At 39.3% G+C, this 17,234-nt stretch overlaps 1 protein-coding gene and 1 gene segment (V, D, J or C); both read left to right on the forward strand.

Annotated features, from left to right (window-relative positions):
- Window positions 1-7,052, forward strand: part of LOC139343220 (Ig mu chain C region membrane-bound form-like) — a 31,991-nt gene extending 24,939 nt beyond the window's left edge. The window contains 6 exon segments of the C gene segment in view: window positions 943-985; window positions 2,444-2,743; window positions 3,834-4,145; window positions 4,268-4,596; window positions 6,070-6,180; window positions 6,937-7,052. Coding sequence covers window positions 943-985; window positions 2,444-2,743; window positions 3,834-4,145; window positions 4,268-4,596; window positions 6,070-6,180; window positions 6,937-6,945 — 1,104 coding nt within the window.
- The window catches only part of LOC139343199 (uncharacterized), a 198,360-nt gene that overhangs the window by 110,806 nt on the left and 70,320 nt on the right, over window positions 1-17,234 (forward strand). Inside the window, 1 exon segment of the mRNA XM_070980691.1 lies at window positions 8,287-8,576. Within this exon segment, the coding sequence (XP_070836792.1) occupies window positions 8,287-8,576 (290 nt within the window).

The following is a 17,234-nucleotide window of genomic DNA, read 5'->3' on the forward strand; positions in this document are numbered from 1 at the left end:
AGCACCAGGGTTTCAACCAGTATTTGTTGTATGGCCTGCCTTACTGTGTGGTAAACGACCAGAGCTCAAGAAAAGTGCCAAGTACCTTTATCAGAATCTTCTCATCTTGTGTGCTACCTGCCTTCCTTACTTACATTTCCCTGTCTGTGCTCAGGTGTCTCATCCTCACCTGCTGTCACCCATGCCCTGTCAGACCTGGACCTGTCTCCACTCGCCTTAAGCCTCGTTGGATTCTGCCTCATACAAACCTGTTTACTTGCATCTGTCCATTGTGTTGTAGTTCCTCATGCACAAAACCATTTCATCCAAATCAGTATGTCGTTTTCTTCAGAATAGGAATAATCTCAGACTGCAAACAGAATTACCAATTACCTTTATGGTATTGGTTCAGATTGAAAAGCAAACTGACAGCAGTTGCCATGAATGTAGTGCTGAAGCATTGCCTCAGATTTGTGCTTCACATGACTTGACACTAAAATAAATAATTAAACAAAACAGCAAAATTTTATTATGACACTGACTCAAATGGCAAGTGAATGGACAAAACATTAGCATCAAGTGAACATGTGCAAAGAATTTTAGATTTTTTTTATCTAAACGTTTTCTTATCTAAATGTTAAAAATGTGTCCTAAAGGGAAACAGAGCTCTATATAATCGGCTTGTATCAAGCTTAATAGTAATTTAAGCTGAATGAAGTGGATCTGCTTGTGTGAACTGGAGCTGACAGGAGGGTCTGATAAAGAGGAAGTCTTCAGTAACCGTCAGCAAGCACATATAATTTAATGTAACCCGCACCACAGGAAATGAATATCTCAAAAGAAGTGGATACTAAATAGTACAGTGGGAATTGCTTTGTCAGTGAAACATGTTTACTTTCATGGTTTAATCGACACTTTTAATATTTGTATTAGGAGCAGATGGTAATATATCACTGTGATGACTTTGACTACTGGGGGAAAGGAACAATGGTGACCGTCACATCAGGTAAGACGAAATTCAAATTTTTTCTCTAACGTACACATTTTGATTTAAAAACAGTTTTAAATAAACTCTGTTTATTCATTTCTGGAATACTGTGTGTTCAATGCGTTACATCAGTCGACTCAATTGAATCTTTGGGGGGTGAAAATCGTTTTTTGGGTCCATCTTCTGAATCCTTATCTGCAAAAACAGAGGAAGATGTGCTGAAATGGGTAGAATGTCAAAAAAGAACCTGTCATGGAAAGTGTAGATATCTGGGAACAGGTTTTTGTATGCAGTGGTTCATAGTTTGTTAAAATGTGACTACGCTTTTGACTACTGGGGAAAAGGCACGATGGTCACCGTCACCTCAGGTATGTCGTTTTAATATTTCTGATGGAAGGATAAAATTCCTGATCACATCATTAAAATAGATTTCATCATTTTCACGCTGTCGTCTTATCACCGGCCAACAGTATTTTGTAGTCTGGCAAAAAAAAAAAAAAAAATTGTGTTTAAAACTCCTGGCTGTGTTGTTCGGTTACAAATGAAGTGTATATTTTAGTTTGAATTAACTGTAAGACATGAAGTCATGGAACATCAGAGGGTTAATTGGCTTTCTTAACTGTGACAACTGGGCTTTCGACTACTGGGGGAAAGGCACGATGGTAACAGTGTCATCAGGTAAGATTTCTAGCATTTGAAATTTACTGCAGGGTATGTTTCATACTGTAAAATATCATGTTTAAGTCAGATTCACTGGTGGATATTTCTGGCTCGTGTCTTTTGGGTAATTTAAGCGGATTTTATAAATGGGATTAATTCAATGTTGAGGTCGGCTGTTGCGCTCGCATTAGTAGATGGAAACTTTTCATACGAACAGCTAAATAGATTGAGCACTGTGCTACTACAATGCTTTTGACTATTGGGGAAAAGGTACAACGGTCACTGTTTAATCAGGTAAGAACACGCTTTAACTTCACACAAAACTGCTGAATTTCAAAAAAGTGCTTTGTTTTTGTAAGAATATGGCTGCAGGTTGTTTAATGGATGTTTACCGACTGCGATCGGTGAAGTCAGTCTAATCTAATCTAATCTAATCTAATCTAATCTAATCTAATCTAATCTAATCTAATCTAATCTACGCCGCTTCATCCCTTAAATTTAAAGGAATACTAATGATTATTGTAGAAGTTGTGAATTTAAAGAAATGGTTAGTTTATTGACTATCAAATTCAGATATACAATGACAAACTACCGCGGGTAATATTGTCAAGGCAGGCAAACCTTTGCGCGAAGAAAAACGTGAAATAATGTGATCGGGAAACATAAAGATCTGCATAAAGACGTGCTTTTTGACATTGTTCATCAATTGAATTGACTTCTCTCTATTTTAACTCTTGCTTGGTGAAACATGTATGTTATGTTGAATTCTGTTTTTATTTTGGTATTATATAACGCGTTTGTTTTTTCCTTTCTCAGCCACTCCAACTGCACCAACTCTGTTTCCTCTGATACAATGTGGTTCTGGCACTGGAGACATGGTCTCTCTTGGCTGTCTTGCCACCGGCTTCACACCCTCCTCACTGACCTACGCATGGACCCAAAATGGCGTGGCCTTGACAGACTTCATTCAGTATCCTCCAGTTCAGAAAGGCGACTCTTATACAGGAGTCAGTCAAATCCAAGTGAGGAGACAGGACTGGGAAGGACCTGATCCTTTCCAATGTGCCGTCACTCATCCAGCGGGAAATAAAGAAGTTACTATACCAGGACCACCACGTAAGTCTTATATAAATGCATTTTTAGTAGTTGGTTTGCATCGTAGAGCTGCTAAAATAGTAGAACAACTTTAAGTTGTATTTTTCTTCAGATGTTATCATTAATATTACAAGTAACTGACAAATAATGTCATACTTAATTGCTAGTTATTGGTTACAAATTAAGGTAGAGTTCAGTATCAAATAGAGGAGCAGTGATGATAATAAACTTAATCATAAGTCATAAGTAAGTGTCATTGGTGTTATATATCTGAAAAAAAGTTAATTTTTCTTACTTGGTTTTCAGGGTTTTCTTGAGAAATGTTATTAGAGACAGACTTTACCACACCTTTGTAAATTTATCCCAAGCTCCTGTTGAAATGTGTGAACTAAATGTAAAGCAGCAATTGGTTTCATTTTAGAAACGAATATACTCCAATCTGTCATTTAAAATGAACATAAACACAGAGGAGAGCACAACAAAAAATACAAGTGTCACCAAATCAAATAGCGTGACATATCTTTACATATGTTTTATTTAATAATTGGTTAGTCTGGTGGGCAAACTGAACAGTGAGGTGGGAGAAGAACACTGAAGCTTTCTTGTTCATATTCAGCTGCTGTCTATTTTAGTCTTTATTAATATACTCTCTGTCCTCTGCACCTGACCACGACCATTTTATGGCAATGTGTTCTGCTTCTTTTCATATATCTGCATAACCCTAGTCATGCAGATAGATGAAAAATGTGTGTTGATCCTTAACATCCATGCAACAGAATCATTTGTTCGCTTGCCCGATCAAGTGAGCATTAAAGCTCTGCTGGTTAATTAAGTATTTTTTCACTCTTAATATCCTTTTGACTCTTTCTGCACACTTTAGCAATAAACCACATTTAGTGTTAAGTTGAGGACCCCAATCATTACATGCATGTGTGTGTGCAGGTTATAAACATACGGTAGAAAAGTCATGAATTCAGTTTTTATTGTCAGTCTATAGTAAAAGTAGATTACACTGTGGTGCAGTGTTCACCTCTACTTCTGCATATATATTTATATATATTATTCCCTGCTTCCGCATATATATATATATTTGTGTATGTTTGTTTTTCAGCAGAGCCTTTTCCATTTCTTACGGTGATGGTCTCCTCTGATGAGCAAAAAGATGCTTCCTTCTCCTGCTTTGCCAAAGATTTTTCACCAGAACATCATGAGATTAAATGGCTGAAAAATAATGAGGACATCACCAGCAAAGTGTACGAGGTCAAAACTCCTCCTCACAAGAATGGAACACTGTTCAGTGCAGCAAGTTTTCTCAAGGTACCGTCCAGTGATTGGAGACAGGATGACACTACTTTTACATGTCTGTTTGAGGGGAAAGCGGGCTCCAAGAATTCATCTGTGACATACAGATCTCATGGGACATGTGAGTAGTTTGCTGCCTTTTCTTTAAAAAAATTGTAAATTGAATTTCAACTGATTTTTTTTCTTTTTTAATTAATATTTGCTCATTTCTGTCCAATAATTGTCCATTAATTCCTCCCTCAGCATGTCCAGGCTGTTTAGCACCAGATGTGGAAATAACGATCATTGGCCCCACACTGGAGGACATGTTCTTACACAGAAAAGGAAAGATAGTATGTCAAGTCAAGGTAAACAATCCAACTCTTGGGAAGATTTGGTGGGAGGACGAAGATGGAAGGGAAATGGTTAGTTCCTCAAAGACGCCTGTTCAAGGAAAAACAAACATATTCAGCGTTTCACTTGACATCTCGTATGACGAATGGAGCCAGGGGATAAAGCGGGTCTGCATCGTCGAACATTCAGAGTGGCTTGAGCCATTGAAGAAAACCTATGAGAGGAATATTGGTAAGCCTGTTTGTAATTCCTCTTGTCATGTCATCAAACATGTTTTGAGTGTATTTTGTAGCAGAGTGCTGCAGATACTTTTATCTGTGGCAGGAGGCCTAATTGTTCTCTCATGCTTTCAGGAGGAGAGATTCAGCGTCCTTCAGTGTTTATGCTGCCTCCAGTAGAACATATTAGAAAAGAAACGGTGACCCTGACTTGCTGCGTGAAAGACTTCTTCCCTCAGGACGTTTTTGTGTCTTGGCTTGTTGATGATGAGGAAGCAGGCTCAAACTATGAGACCCACACCACAAACCCTGTAGCAAATAATGGATCCTATTCTGTTTATGGCCAGTTATTGGTCAGCCGTGAGCAGTGGCAAAAGAACGACATGGTGTACAGCTGTGTAGTTCACCACGAGTCTATGGTTAACACAACTAAAGCTATCGTCAGGTCCATCGAGCAAAGAACATCTGAGAAAACCAACCTGGTCAACCTCAACATGAACATCCCTGAAGCATGCAAGGCTCAGTAGATGTTATTTTGTGTCGCTGTGTCTTCTGCTGTTTGTTGAATGTTTGTTGCTTATGATGTGACATTGTGTTTGTCTTCAATGCAGATTGAAAATCAAAATAAAAAAAAACACTTTGCTGATGTATGTTGTATGCAGTTCATGTCTTTATTTAACCAGTTTGTTTGAGCTCCATGTTTATTCTAAGTGTCCTGTCACAGTGCTTTCCTAATGCAGCACAGGTTTGATGTAGATATCAGCTTGTTAAGGTTTAAAGCTCTGTGACAATAACAACATATCAAACTTTCAACATCATGTAACTAGAATAACTCCTCCTCCACCCACTAAATTCAGTAAAAAAAAAAAAAGATTAACAGAATCATATTTGTTCATGTTTAATGTAGATGGTGTATTAACACTGTTTGTGTGACTTGTCTTTGTGTATGTGTGCTTCCTCTACTGGGTCTTGCCCCACAAACACAAAACAAATGATTATTTATGGTTGAACTCATGGTTTATGGTTGTCAGTCAAATGATGAATATACTGATTCACAAGCAAAGTCATGCATGCCACACCAATAATGAGGTCTTTCAATGGCAATTCAGGGCCATCATCGAGCATATTATTATTTTATTTAACATTTATCAGTATGATAAACATTTTTGAGGAACATGCTAAACTATTAGGCCTCATGCCACAGTCTACACTGGCAATGTAATAAGTAGCAAGACATATAACCAGTACTGATTTTTTATTTATTTATTTTTTTTTTTTTTTTTGACTGACTGACTGACTGACTGACTGACTGACTGATTAAATCTACTCTGACCTGTGAGACTTGAAAATATGTGACTCTACTAAAGGAAGTTAATAGATTTTGTGTCATCACATTGTCATGTGATCTATTGTTCATATCTGTGTGTATGTTGTCCCAAATATTAACTGATTAATCACTGTCCAGTGCATCCAGAGTGCCTGGACTACTACCAGTGCAACACTGCCACTGAGGCAGATGACGATAACATGGGAGACACAGCCCTCACCTTCATCCTCCTCTTCCTCATCACTCTGCTGTTCGCCATTGGAACCACTGCTTTCAAGGTAACAATGAGTTTATATGTGAGAGTTGTGCACAGAGAACCAGAATGAGACCACTGAGTAAATACTGTCATGTATTTAATCAGGCTGTGCAGTGGAATGACACTTAATAATAATAAAATAATAATAATAGTCACCATGTAATCACATCATAAACTCAGTAAATCTCTTGTGCATTATGAATATTTGACTACATCCTGCTGCTTTACGAAGCACTTTTTAACATTCTGAACAACAGTTAAAAGGATGTTTACCCACAACACCACTATCTCTTAACTTACCGCTTTTTATACTGTATTCTAATTTAAATTGTGATTGCAGCAAAAGCTTCAACTATTAATGATGATTTAATTTTTTGAGACATGATAAAATGAAAATCAGCTTTGGAAAGATAAAGAGTTTTACAGATTGTGCTACAAAGGTGTTGAATTAGCTCTGAGGCATATTGATTGATGTGTCAACTTAAATTCAACATTTCAAACCATAAAATCTTAAGACTGTTGTCCTGAACTGAATCAAATTTGGCAAATACTCACTGGGGGCAGTTGTAATGTTTTGTTTATACATTTACTTTGTGAATCATGAGGAAATTGAATGCATGGCGCAATGACTGCACTTTCAGGATTCATGTGTGTATTTTTATGTTTTATGATGCAGCAATGTTGTAATGGTAATGTGGTGACAAACAGCAGGAATTTGTTCATTTTGGTGGCATTTTACTAATTTGTATTTTTATGTTGTTTTTTTCTGTCTTTTCAGATTAAATGAAATGAGGTGAACTCTGTAAAAAGAAAGTATTTTTCACACATTTTTCCATATATACTCAGGCTATCATGTAAATCATCACAATTGTCCTTTTTCCTTTTGATTACGAGAGCTTTGTGTCTTTTTGAAAATAAATTGTTGCTACTGAAACTTTTTTTCTCTCTCTTAAATTATTTTGAAGTGTTTCATGTTGAATATCATTTCACCTATAAAAGTTCAATGCATAATACTAATAGCAGCAATAGTCATTCATTAATTAAAAAAAAACATTAGATTTTATTACATGTCGTTTAATATACTGCTTTGTTCATCACCTCTCCAGCACCTGGAGTCAACAGCCCGTGTTCAACTCAATATGTAAACTCACAGATTTTACACTTGGTTAGTTCTTGAGTCTATTAATAATAGAGAACTAGAACTAAAACCTTTACAAAAGTCATGAGAAGCTATGTAACATCTATGTGACAACATATACAAATTGATATGAGATATTTAAATGTGCCCTGTTTCTCTTACTGGTGTGACCACACCTCACACCTGGTGTCTGTGATGCACCGTTGCGCTCTGCATTGTTTCACTTCTGTATTTTGGTACTTTTTTGAGACCTGGGTGTACTCAGTGCTTCCGCTTGCCGCTAGACCTGATCACTGTGCCCTGTCACGCTGCAACATCTGTGCAACAGACCTTCAGTGCTTTCTCCGCCTGACCCCACCAGACACTGTAAAAGTACAACTCTGCCATCTATCCTAAATACAAAGACATTACACTTAGAATTGAGTCAACATAGATGGTTACTTGACCAAAAACTGAAGGTATGTACAACTGAAGAACTTAAAGCAGCTCATATTTTAAAAATGTCGACATCCAACGTTTAGAATGAAGCAAGAAAAACCAAAATGATCTCTTATCTATCTCAGGACAGGAGGCCATTTCTCCAAACATCACATTGCACCCTGTCTGGGAAGGAGAATTCGGGACATCACCAGTCAGGCTCATCCGCACACTCAGTGGCTTCTTTCCAGAGAAACTGAGTGTGGTCTGGCAAAGGAACAAGCAATCCCTAAACACAGCACAAATCCAAAGAAAGATTCAAAGTGTGAAGGAAGTGGAGAAAACGTTCAGTCTAAGCAGCGAGATTGAGCCAAATATGAAAGAGTGGGCAGATGCATTGAAGACAATAAGTATTTGTCAAAGTAAGTATCTGCACTGTCTCACAGCATAATACGACAATTCTTGATGATATTTATAAGACATAAGTGCATTTGTAAAAAATAAAAAAAACAATTAAAAAATAAGTAGTTTGCGTTAGATTAACTTCTTTTTCTTCTTCTCTGTAGTCCATAGAAGCACCCTTCCATCGATTCAGGTGGAGATTCCCAGCTTCAAGACAGTCATGATGGCAGAATCTGAGGTGAAAACAACGTGTTTGGTCAGCACTGTTTTTGATGCCAAGCTGACCTGGCTGTTGGATGGGACGGTCTCACCAAGCAGCAAAATAAACCAAGCCACAAACACGACTCATATAGTCAGTGAAGTGACAGTTCCATCAAGTCAATGGAAACAACTCAAGTTTATAACATGCAGAGCTGTCCATAAGTGTTTCTCATCCACTGAGAGGACTGTGAATCTTTCAGGTAAGACGACTGTACAACATTTCAACTCAGTGTTTTGTTCATGGTGAAGGATGAGAGAGGTAATGGCTTTGTCTTCTTTGTTTATCATCCAGGATCTGCAGTTACAGCTCCATCAGTGGAGATCAGGAGATCTCTCCCACATTTGCCCCAGGCCTCCATTCAATCAGCAGACACTTCACTGTCCCTCCAAGTCACTGGAAGAAAGACACAAGTTTCACCTGCAAAGTCAATCAAGGCTTCTCCAGCAACTTTGAGTCAAAATCAGTAGGCGGTATTTTTGGTGAGATGATTCAATTCAATTCAATTCAATTCAATTTTATTTGTATAGCGCCAAATCACAACAGAAGTTGTCTCAGGACACTTTCCATATAGAGCTGGTACAGACCAAGCTCTTTTATCTACAAAGAAACCAACAATTCCCCCATGAGCAAGCACTTGGCGACAGTGGCGAGGAAAAACTTCCTTTTAACAGGCAGAAACCTCGAGCAGAACCAGACTCTGGGTGGGCGGCCATCTGCCTCGACCGGTTGGGTGAGAGAGGAAGAGCAAGAGAGGGAGAGTGAGACAGACAGACAGACAGACAGACAGACAGACAGACAGACAGACAGACAGACAGACAGACAGACAGACAGACAGAAATGCAGTCAAAGAGAGAGAGAGAGACAGAGAGAGAGACAGAGAGACAGACATGCAATCACATTAACAGTGACAGTGGATGTAATAATAGCAGTAGCAGTTGCAGTGGATGTCAGGCAGGGCCAAGGCAGGAGACGCACAATCCAGATTCAGCCACTGTCCATGGGAACCTGCAAGACGACAAAGCACAGAGACTCCGGGGAAGGAGCTAAGTTAGTAACATGCCGTGGTAGGACATGAGAGCGTGTGGATGGAGAGGGACAGAAGGACAGAGGAGCTCGGTGTATCTTTGGATGTCCCCCGACAGTCTAATCCTATAGCAGCATAACTAGAGGCTGGTCCAGGACAAGCCTGAGCCAGCCCTAACTATAAGCTTTATCAAAAAGGAAAGTTTTAAGCCTACTCTTAAATGTAGAGACAGTGTCTGCCTCCCGGACAAAGACTGGAAGATGGTTCCACAGGAGAGGAGCTTGATAGCTAAATGCTCTGACTCCTGTTCTGCTTTTTGAGACTTTAGGAACCATAAGTAGACCTGCATTCTGGGAACGCAGTGTTCGAGTAGGGCAATAAGGTACTATGAGCTCTTTAAGATAAGAAGGTGCCTGGCCATTTATGGCTTTGTAAGTAAGGAGGAGAATTTTAAACTCTATTCTAAACTTTACAGGGAGCCAGTGCAAAGTGGCGAGTATTGGAGAAATATGATCTCGCTTCCTGGTTTTTGTCAGAACACGTGCTGCAGCGTTCTGGAGCAACTGGAGAATATTCAGCAACGAATTTGGGCAGCCTGATAGTAAGGAATTGCAATAATCCAGCCTGGAAGTTACGAATGCATGGACTAGTTTTTCTGCATCATTTTGAGACAAAATATGCCTGATTTTTACGATATTACGTAGGTGAAAAAAGGCAGTCCTTGAAATTTGTTTTACATGGGAGTGAAAGGACATGTCTTGGTCAAAGATGAGTCCCAGATTCTTTATAGTGGTGCTGGAGGCCAGCGCAATGCCATCCATAGCTGCTATGTCATCAGAAAGTGACTTTCTAAGATGTTTAGGGCCTACTACTATAACTTCAGTTTTATCCGAGTTTAGCATCAGAAAATTGCAGGTCATCCAGGTCTTAATGTCATGAAGACATGCTTGTAGTCTAGTTAACTGACTGGTTTCTTCCGGCTTCATTGATAAATATAGCTGGGTATCATCTGCTTCCTGATAATCTTACCTAAAGGAAGCATATATAAGGTGAATAGAATTGGTCCAAGCACAGAACCCTGCAGAACTCCATAGCTGACTTTAGTCAGCACAGAGGAGTCATCATTAACGCGTACAAACTGAGAGCGATCTGACAAGTAGGATTTAAACCAGCTTAGCGCAGTTCCCTTAATGCCAATGAAATGTTCCAGTGTCTGCAATAGGATGCCATGGTCAGTGGTGTCAAATGCAGCACTTAGATCCAATAAGACTAGTACAGAGACAAATCCTTTATCAGATGCAATTAGAAGGTCATTTGTAACTTTAACCAGTGCTGTCTCTGTGGTATGATGCACTCTAAATCCTGACTGAAAATCCTCGAATAAACTATTATTGTTTAGAAAGTCGCACAGCTGATTGGCAACTGCTTTCTCAAGAGTTTTTGAGAGAAAGGGAAGGTTGGATATCGGTCTGTAGTTGGCTAAAACCCCTGGATCAAGAGTAGGCTTTTTCAGTAGCGGTTTTATCACAGCTACTTTAAAGGACTGTGGTACGTAGCCTGTTGATAAAGACAGATTGATCATGTCTAATACTGAAGAGTCAATTAGAGGTAATACTTCTTTAAACAGCTTAGTCGGGATAGGATCTAAAATACAGGTAGATGATTTTGATGATGAAATTATTGAAATTAGTTGGTGAAGGTCAACAGGAGTAAAACAGTCTAAAACTGCAACAGACTGAGTAACAGTTTCTACGGTTTCTGTGTTTGAAGACAAAACAGTACCTGTTAACGGCAGGAGTCGATGAATTCTGTCTCTAATAGTTAGAATTTTATCATTAAAGAAGCTCATGAAGTCATTACTGTTCAGAGCTAAAGGAATACATGGTTCAATAGAATTATGGCTCTCTGTCAGCCTGGCTACAGTGCTGAAGAGAAACCTGGGATTGTTCTTATTTTCCTCTATTAGTGCAGAGTAATAGGCTGCCCTGGCACTGCGGAGGGCTTTCCTGTATATTTTAAGACTGTCTTGCCAGGCCGACCGAAATTCTTCCAAATTGGTAGAACGCCATTTCCTTTCTATTTTCCGTGAAGTTTACTTTAATTTGCGGGTTTGAGGAGTATACCATGGAGCTAACCTTCTCTGTTTAATTTTCTTCTTTTTTAGGGGAGCAACAGAGTCAAGTTTGCTTTAATTTGCGGGTTTGAGGAGTATACCATGGAGCTAACCTCCTCTGTTTAATTTTCTTCTTTTTTAGGGGAGCAACAGAGTCAAGTGTCATACGCAACGATCCTGTAGCACTATCAACCAGGTAGTCAATCTGGGAGGGACTAAGGTTAGCATAAGACTCCTCTGTTGTATTGAGACATAGCATTGAATTAAATGCTGATGGGATCATATCCTTAAATTTAGCTACAGCACTATCAGACAGGAGTCTGGTATCAGAATTTTTGCCTACTGGCTGGTAGTCTGGTAATATGAATTCGAAAGTTATTAAATGATGGTCTGATAAAAGAGGATTCTGTGAGGAGACTATTAAGTCTTCGATTTCAATGCCATATGTCAGAACAAGGTCGAGGGTGTGGTTAAAAAAGTGAGTCGGTTCATGTACATTCTGGCGGAAGCCAACTGAGTCTAATACTGAGATAAACACAGTGCTAAGGCTGTCATTATCAACGTCGACATGTACATTTAAGTCACCTACAATAATTACTTTATCTGCTTCAAGGACTAAACTTGATAGAAACTCCGAGAACTCAGCTATAAATTCGGAGTAAGGACCAGGAGAGCGGTATACTACAACAAATAAAAGTGGCTGCACTGTTTTCCATTTCTCATGAGAAAGAGTGAGAACAAGGCTTTCAAATGAGTTATAGTCGAGTTTAGGTTTAGGGTTGATCAAAAGGCTTGAGTCAAAAATGGCTGCAACTCCACCTCCTCTGCCGCTGCCTCGAGGAATGTGGGTATTAATATGGCTCGGAGGAGTAGCTTCATTTAGGCTCACATACTCTTCAGGACACAGCCAGTCCACATTTAATTCTCCTATCTTGTTGTACTATTGCAGAGGTTGTTCTGATTTTAATCCGATTCTTATGTTTAACTCCTCTTCTCTGTACTTTTGGTTTACTTAGTTTACGTGGTCGGGGGGCAGACACGGTCTCTATGGAGTGTTGGGTGGGTAACTGCTCTAATGGAGGCGCAGAGAAGCGTGTAGGACTGCAGCTCTGCCTCCTGGTCACAACTCTGAGTTGTCAGGGGTTAGGTTCATAAATAAAATCGGTCAGATTTCTAGAGATGAGAGCTGCTCCCTCCAAAGTGGGATGGATGCCGTCTCTCCTAATCAGACCAGGTCTTCCCCAGAAAGTCTGCCAATTATCAATGAAGCCCACACCGTTTGCTGGACACCACCTCGACAGCCAGCGATTGAACGATGACATGCGGCTAAACATGTCATCACTGGTCAGATTGGTCAGATGGTCAGATGACTTAACTTTCTTCCTGTTTGATGTTTTACATTCAGTTGGGAGATTGATTCAATGATGTACTGATTCATGTCTCTTTTAGTGGACCCATCAGTGGAGCTTCTTCTGGTCCCCAGTGAAGACTCAGGACCACAGAGACTCTTTTGCTCTGGATGGGGCTTCAACCCTCAAATTAAATGGTTTTCTGAGTCTCAGCAAAGATCTCCATCAACTAATGACATCAGCATGGGTGCAGATGGACGCATGTCAGTCACCAGTCAACTTCATATCCCTCAAACAGAGTGGAAAACAGGGAAGGTCTTCACTTGTGAAGTGTCTGACAAATCTCTGAACAAAACAGTAAAAAAGGACATCAGCCTCTGTTCAGGTGAAGTTCAAACACAATCCACGGTCATATTAATACATTAAGTGTAGAATAAATACTATATTTCAGAATCATCCATAAAGCATATGAGCCTTATTTCTCATGATCTTTACTTGACAGATGCATTGTCTCCCTCCATCATGTTTTCTTTTCAGTCACTCCAGCATCATCTCACATAGTTGGCGTGTATGTTCAGGGACCACCACTCCAGGAGCTTCAGAACAAGGAACAGGTGACTATCACCTGTCATCTGATCGGCTCTCCACTTCATGATTTCACTATCAACTGGAAAGTCGGTGGGAACAAATATTTTCTCAATGTCCATATGGAGCCACCAGTGAGACACAGGAATGGGACAGAGACTTTGAGGAGTTTCCTCAATGTGTCAGCAGAGGATTGGCACGCATATAAACAAGTGTCTTGTGAAGGAAAGCATCAATGTTCCACCAGAGCTATGAGGACCATATAAGAAAAGACAGAGGTAGAGCTATACATGAGAAACATTTGATTCTTCATCATTTCATCTGATTTGTAGAGCATTTAACCAAGAAACAAATTTACTTTTGTCTTCTTTTTGTGTTTCTCAAGAACTGTATCCACCAACTGTGAAGATAATACAACCAACTGACTCTGAGCTGTCTACGTTAAACGCCCTCACACTTCTTTGCCTCGTTTCTGGATTTTTCCCGTCTACCCTCGAAGTGTACTGGGAGGAGAATGGCCAGAGACTCCCTGCAACTCATTACACGAACAGTCCTGCATGGAAATATACAAGCAGCAGCACTTACTCAATGAGCAGCAGACTGAATACATCCAAAACTGAAGACAAAGAGTCTACGTATTCTTGTGTTGTCAAACATGAGTCATCCGAAGCACCTTTTGAAAGCACAATCAAGGATGTGTTTGGTGAGCTGAGAATTAGCATTTCATAAAATTTCAATTTAATGTTCGCTACAGTATAATGAGATATTGCGAACTGATCCAAATGATGAGTGACCTTTTCATATCGTAATTAACAAAAGGCAGAGTACAAAACTTTCAGGCAGCAGCTTCTCAATTTCATCTTTCTCACCTGTTAAAATGGCAAAGCAGGTGATATCAACTTCACAGTTTTGAAACAGGACCTTCACTATTTGAATCAAGTAGCTTGTGAAATAAATTCCTGTCAAATTTAGAAGGCTTCAGCTGTTGGTTCATTGTATCAAATGTAAAGGTGAAGCAGAAAAGAAACATATCGCTCTCAGAACATTAGCTCTCATTTTGACTCTTTCTAACATGAAAGAATATAAATGTTCCTCAGATGTTTTTGTTCCATGTCAGTACTCATTCATTACAATAACTTTTATGACTGTTTTCTCAGCCACAGTGAGCTACAGTGAACCTTCAGCCACTTTCCTGCAGGGCTCTGGTGAACTTGTGTGCCTGGTCTTTGGCTTCAGCCCTCCATCCATTCGCATCACTTGGTTTCTTGATGATACCAAGGAGCTGTTCGTCTTCAACATTAGTGAACCCCACAGAGGCCCAAACAGAAAGTTCAGCATCCAAAGCCACCTTCATCTGTCTCAAGTCAACTGGTTACCTGGAGCAGTCCTCGCCTGCAGAGTGACACATGCAAACACCACCCTATCCCTGAATATATCAAAACCATGGTTCATCCATTGGTCTTTTTTGCACATTAAAGATAATATGTATTATTTGTGTCTGTTTGGTAACTACCTGCATTATTACATTAATACCTCTTCTTCCACTATTCCCAAAATAAATGTAACAGCTCACCAACAATTTTGTTTTATTTTAATTTTATTATTTAATTCTTCCACAGACATCATGGAAGAATATATATATATATATATATATATATATAGAGAGAGAGAGAGAGAGAGAGAGAGCTCTCTTTTCTTTCTTTTCAAATTTTATTCTAATTCTATCCAATTAAGGAGCACTGCAACAAAAACAATTTCCCCTCGGGGATAAATAAAGGATTTCTGATTTTGATTCTGACATATACACATACATTGTACGAACCAAAATTGTTTGGTTTGTTTTCTCCTTTTAGACTTCATAATGACGATCACAGGACAGATCCCATTTTATGATCCACATGTGGACTTTTGAGAATTTTTAATGGCCTTACTAACTTTAAAGTGGATTTAATGCATTGTCCTTTTCTTTTTAGGTCTCAATTATTATATTTTATGGAATTATTATTATTATTATTATTATTATTAAATACTGTTATTAGTTAGATATTTGGTGTGGCATGTATGTAATAAATGTCTGTAAAAGGAAACGAGAACTGAATAAATAAATAAAGACAGATGAAGCTTTAAATTTGGACATTGATTTTCCTCATCGATTGCACTAAAACAAATGATGCTGATACAACACAAATTGAACTGCACATATTCAGAATTGTATGCCCGTTAATAAGTCTACTGGAAAAATACTTGAAATTGTTACAGCCAACAAAGTATAGAAAGAGAGACATAGAAAGATCAAGAACACAAAAAAGGACACAGAAAACAAATAAAAATCAACTAATATGTACATTATGTACAAGAGTATAAGAATACTGTTCCCACGAAAAATACCATTGCCATACTGAATTGCACATGAGAAAAACACTGTTGCCTCAAAAATATTAAATTGCACAGGAATCAAAGATCGATAATAAATACAGTGTTTGTACCATTGCACAGTTGAAAAACAGTACAACGCAGTAAAAAGTGTGCCATGTTGCACAAGATGTCAAGGATATGAGCATATACTTGCACTAGTTGTCCTCAAGCACTCGTAGCTATCTTTTTTGTCTCATTTTAAGAATGGCATTTATCTGCTATTGCAAATAAACTGCTCCTATTATGACACCTAAAGCCAGTCACAATATGGTGTGAAAAATAATGTCGCAGCTCCTCTTATATACACTAGATGGCAGTCAGTGTCTCTCTCCTCTGTTACCATAAGAACACTCTCCATCCATCCATTTTCTATGCCGCTTATCCCTTTCGCGGGGGGGGGGGGGGGGGGAGCCTATCTCGGCTGTCAATGGGCAGGGGGTGGGGTACACCCTGGACTGGTCGCCAGCTGATTGCAGGGCACAAACACACAACCATTCACACTCACACTCACACCTAGGGGCAATTTAGAGTCACCAACCAACCTAATGAGCATGTTTTTGGTCTGTGGGAGGAAGCCGGAGTACCCACGGCATGCACGGGAAGAACATGCAAACTTCACACAGAAAGGCCCGACCCGGGAATCGAACCGGTGAACTTCTTGCTGTGAGGCACGCGCACTACCTGCTGCGCCACCGTGCAGCCCAAGAACACTCTCATATCTGCTTATCTCATTGATCTGAACTGACTAACACTAAAACCCTGGACTGAACTCGAGTTTTATACTCGCACCCTGTGTGAGAAAGGGCACCGAAATTTTGGTACTCCCTTGAGGAAACATCAAACAGCAGGGGTACTGTTGCCACAGCTTATAGATATATTGTTTGATGAGCTTAATAAATTCTGTGTATTTGGTAACTTAATTTATACTGCTTCATTGTGGTGTTTTATATTCGTGAAATTGCTCACGCTGTCTGTGAGGAGGTGTGTCTGCTGTGTGCATGTCAGCTGCTTCACGCCTGGATTCACGCTGAGATGCAAATAAATGCAGTGAAACATGAGTCTCTTGCTTCGAGGAAGTTTATTTGTAGCTTTGACGGTTTCTACAAAGTTCCAATGCTACAGGTGTGGTCCCAGAGGTGCAGAGAGATGGGGGAAGTGACTCTCGAAAGATGATAGGACATTTAAAACCCTTCAGAGCTTAACTGATGACAAAGGTTTATGGTGTGTTGACTTGATGTGGTGTTATTTCAGATGTTCTTAGATCCCTGCATTGTGACTCACACGACAAAAAAATCATCAAAAGCACCATCACTCACATTTATACTCCAAATCATATTTATAATAAGTATCATATCTATTAAAATAATGATG

Source organism: Chaetodon trifascialis, chromosome 15 (genome assembly GCF_039877785.1).
Source record: "Chaetodon trifascialis isolate fChaTrf1 chromosome 15, fChaTrf1.hap1, whole genome shotgun sequence".
Taxonomy (NCBI): Eukaryota; Metazoa; Chordata; class Actinopteri; order Chaetodontiformes; family Chaetodontidae; genus Chaetodon; species Chaetodon trifascialis.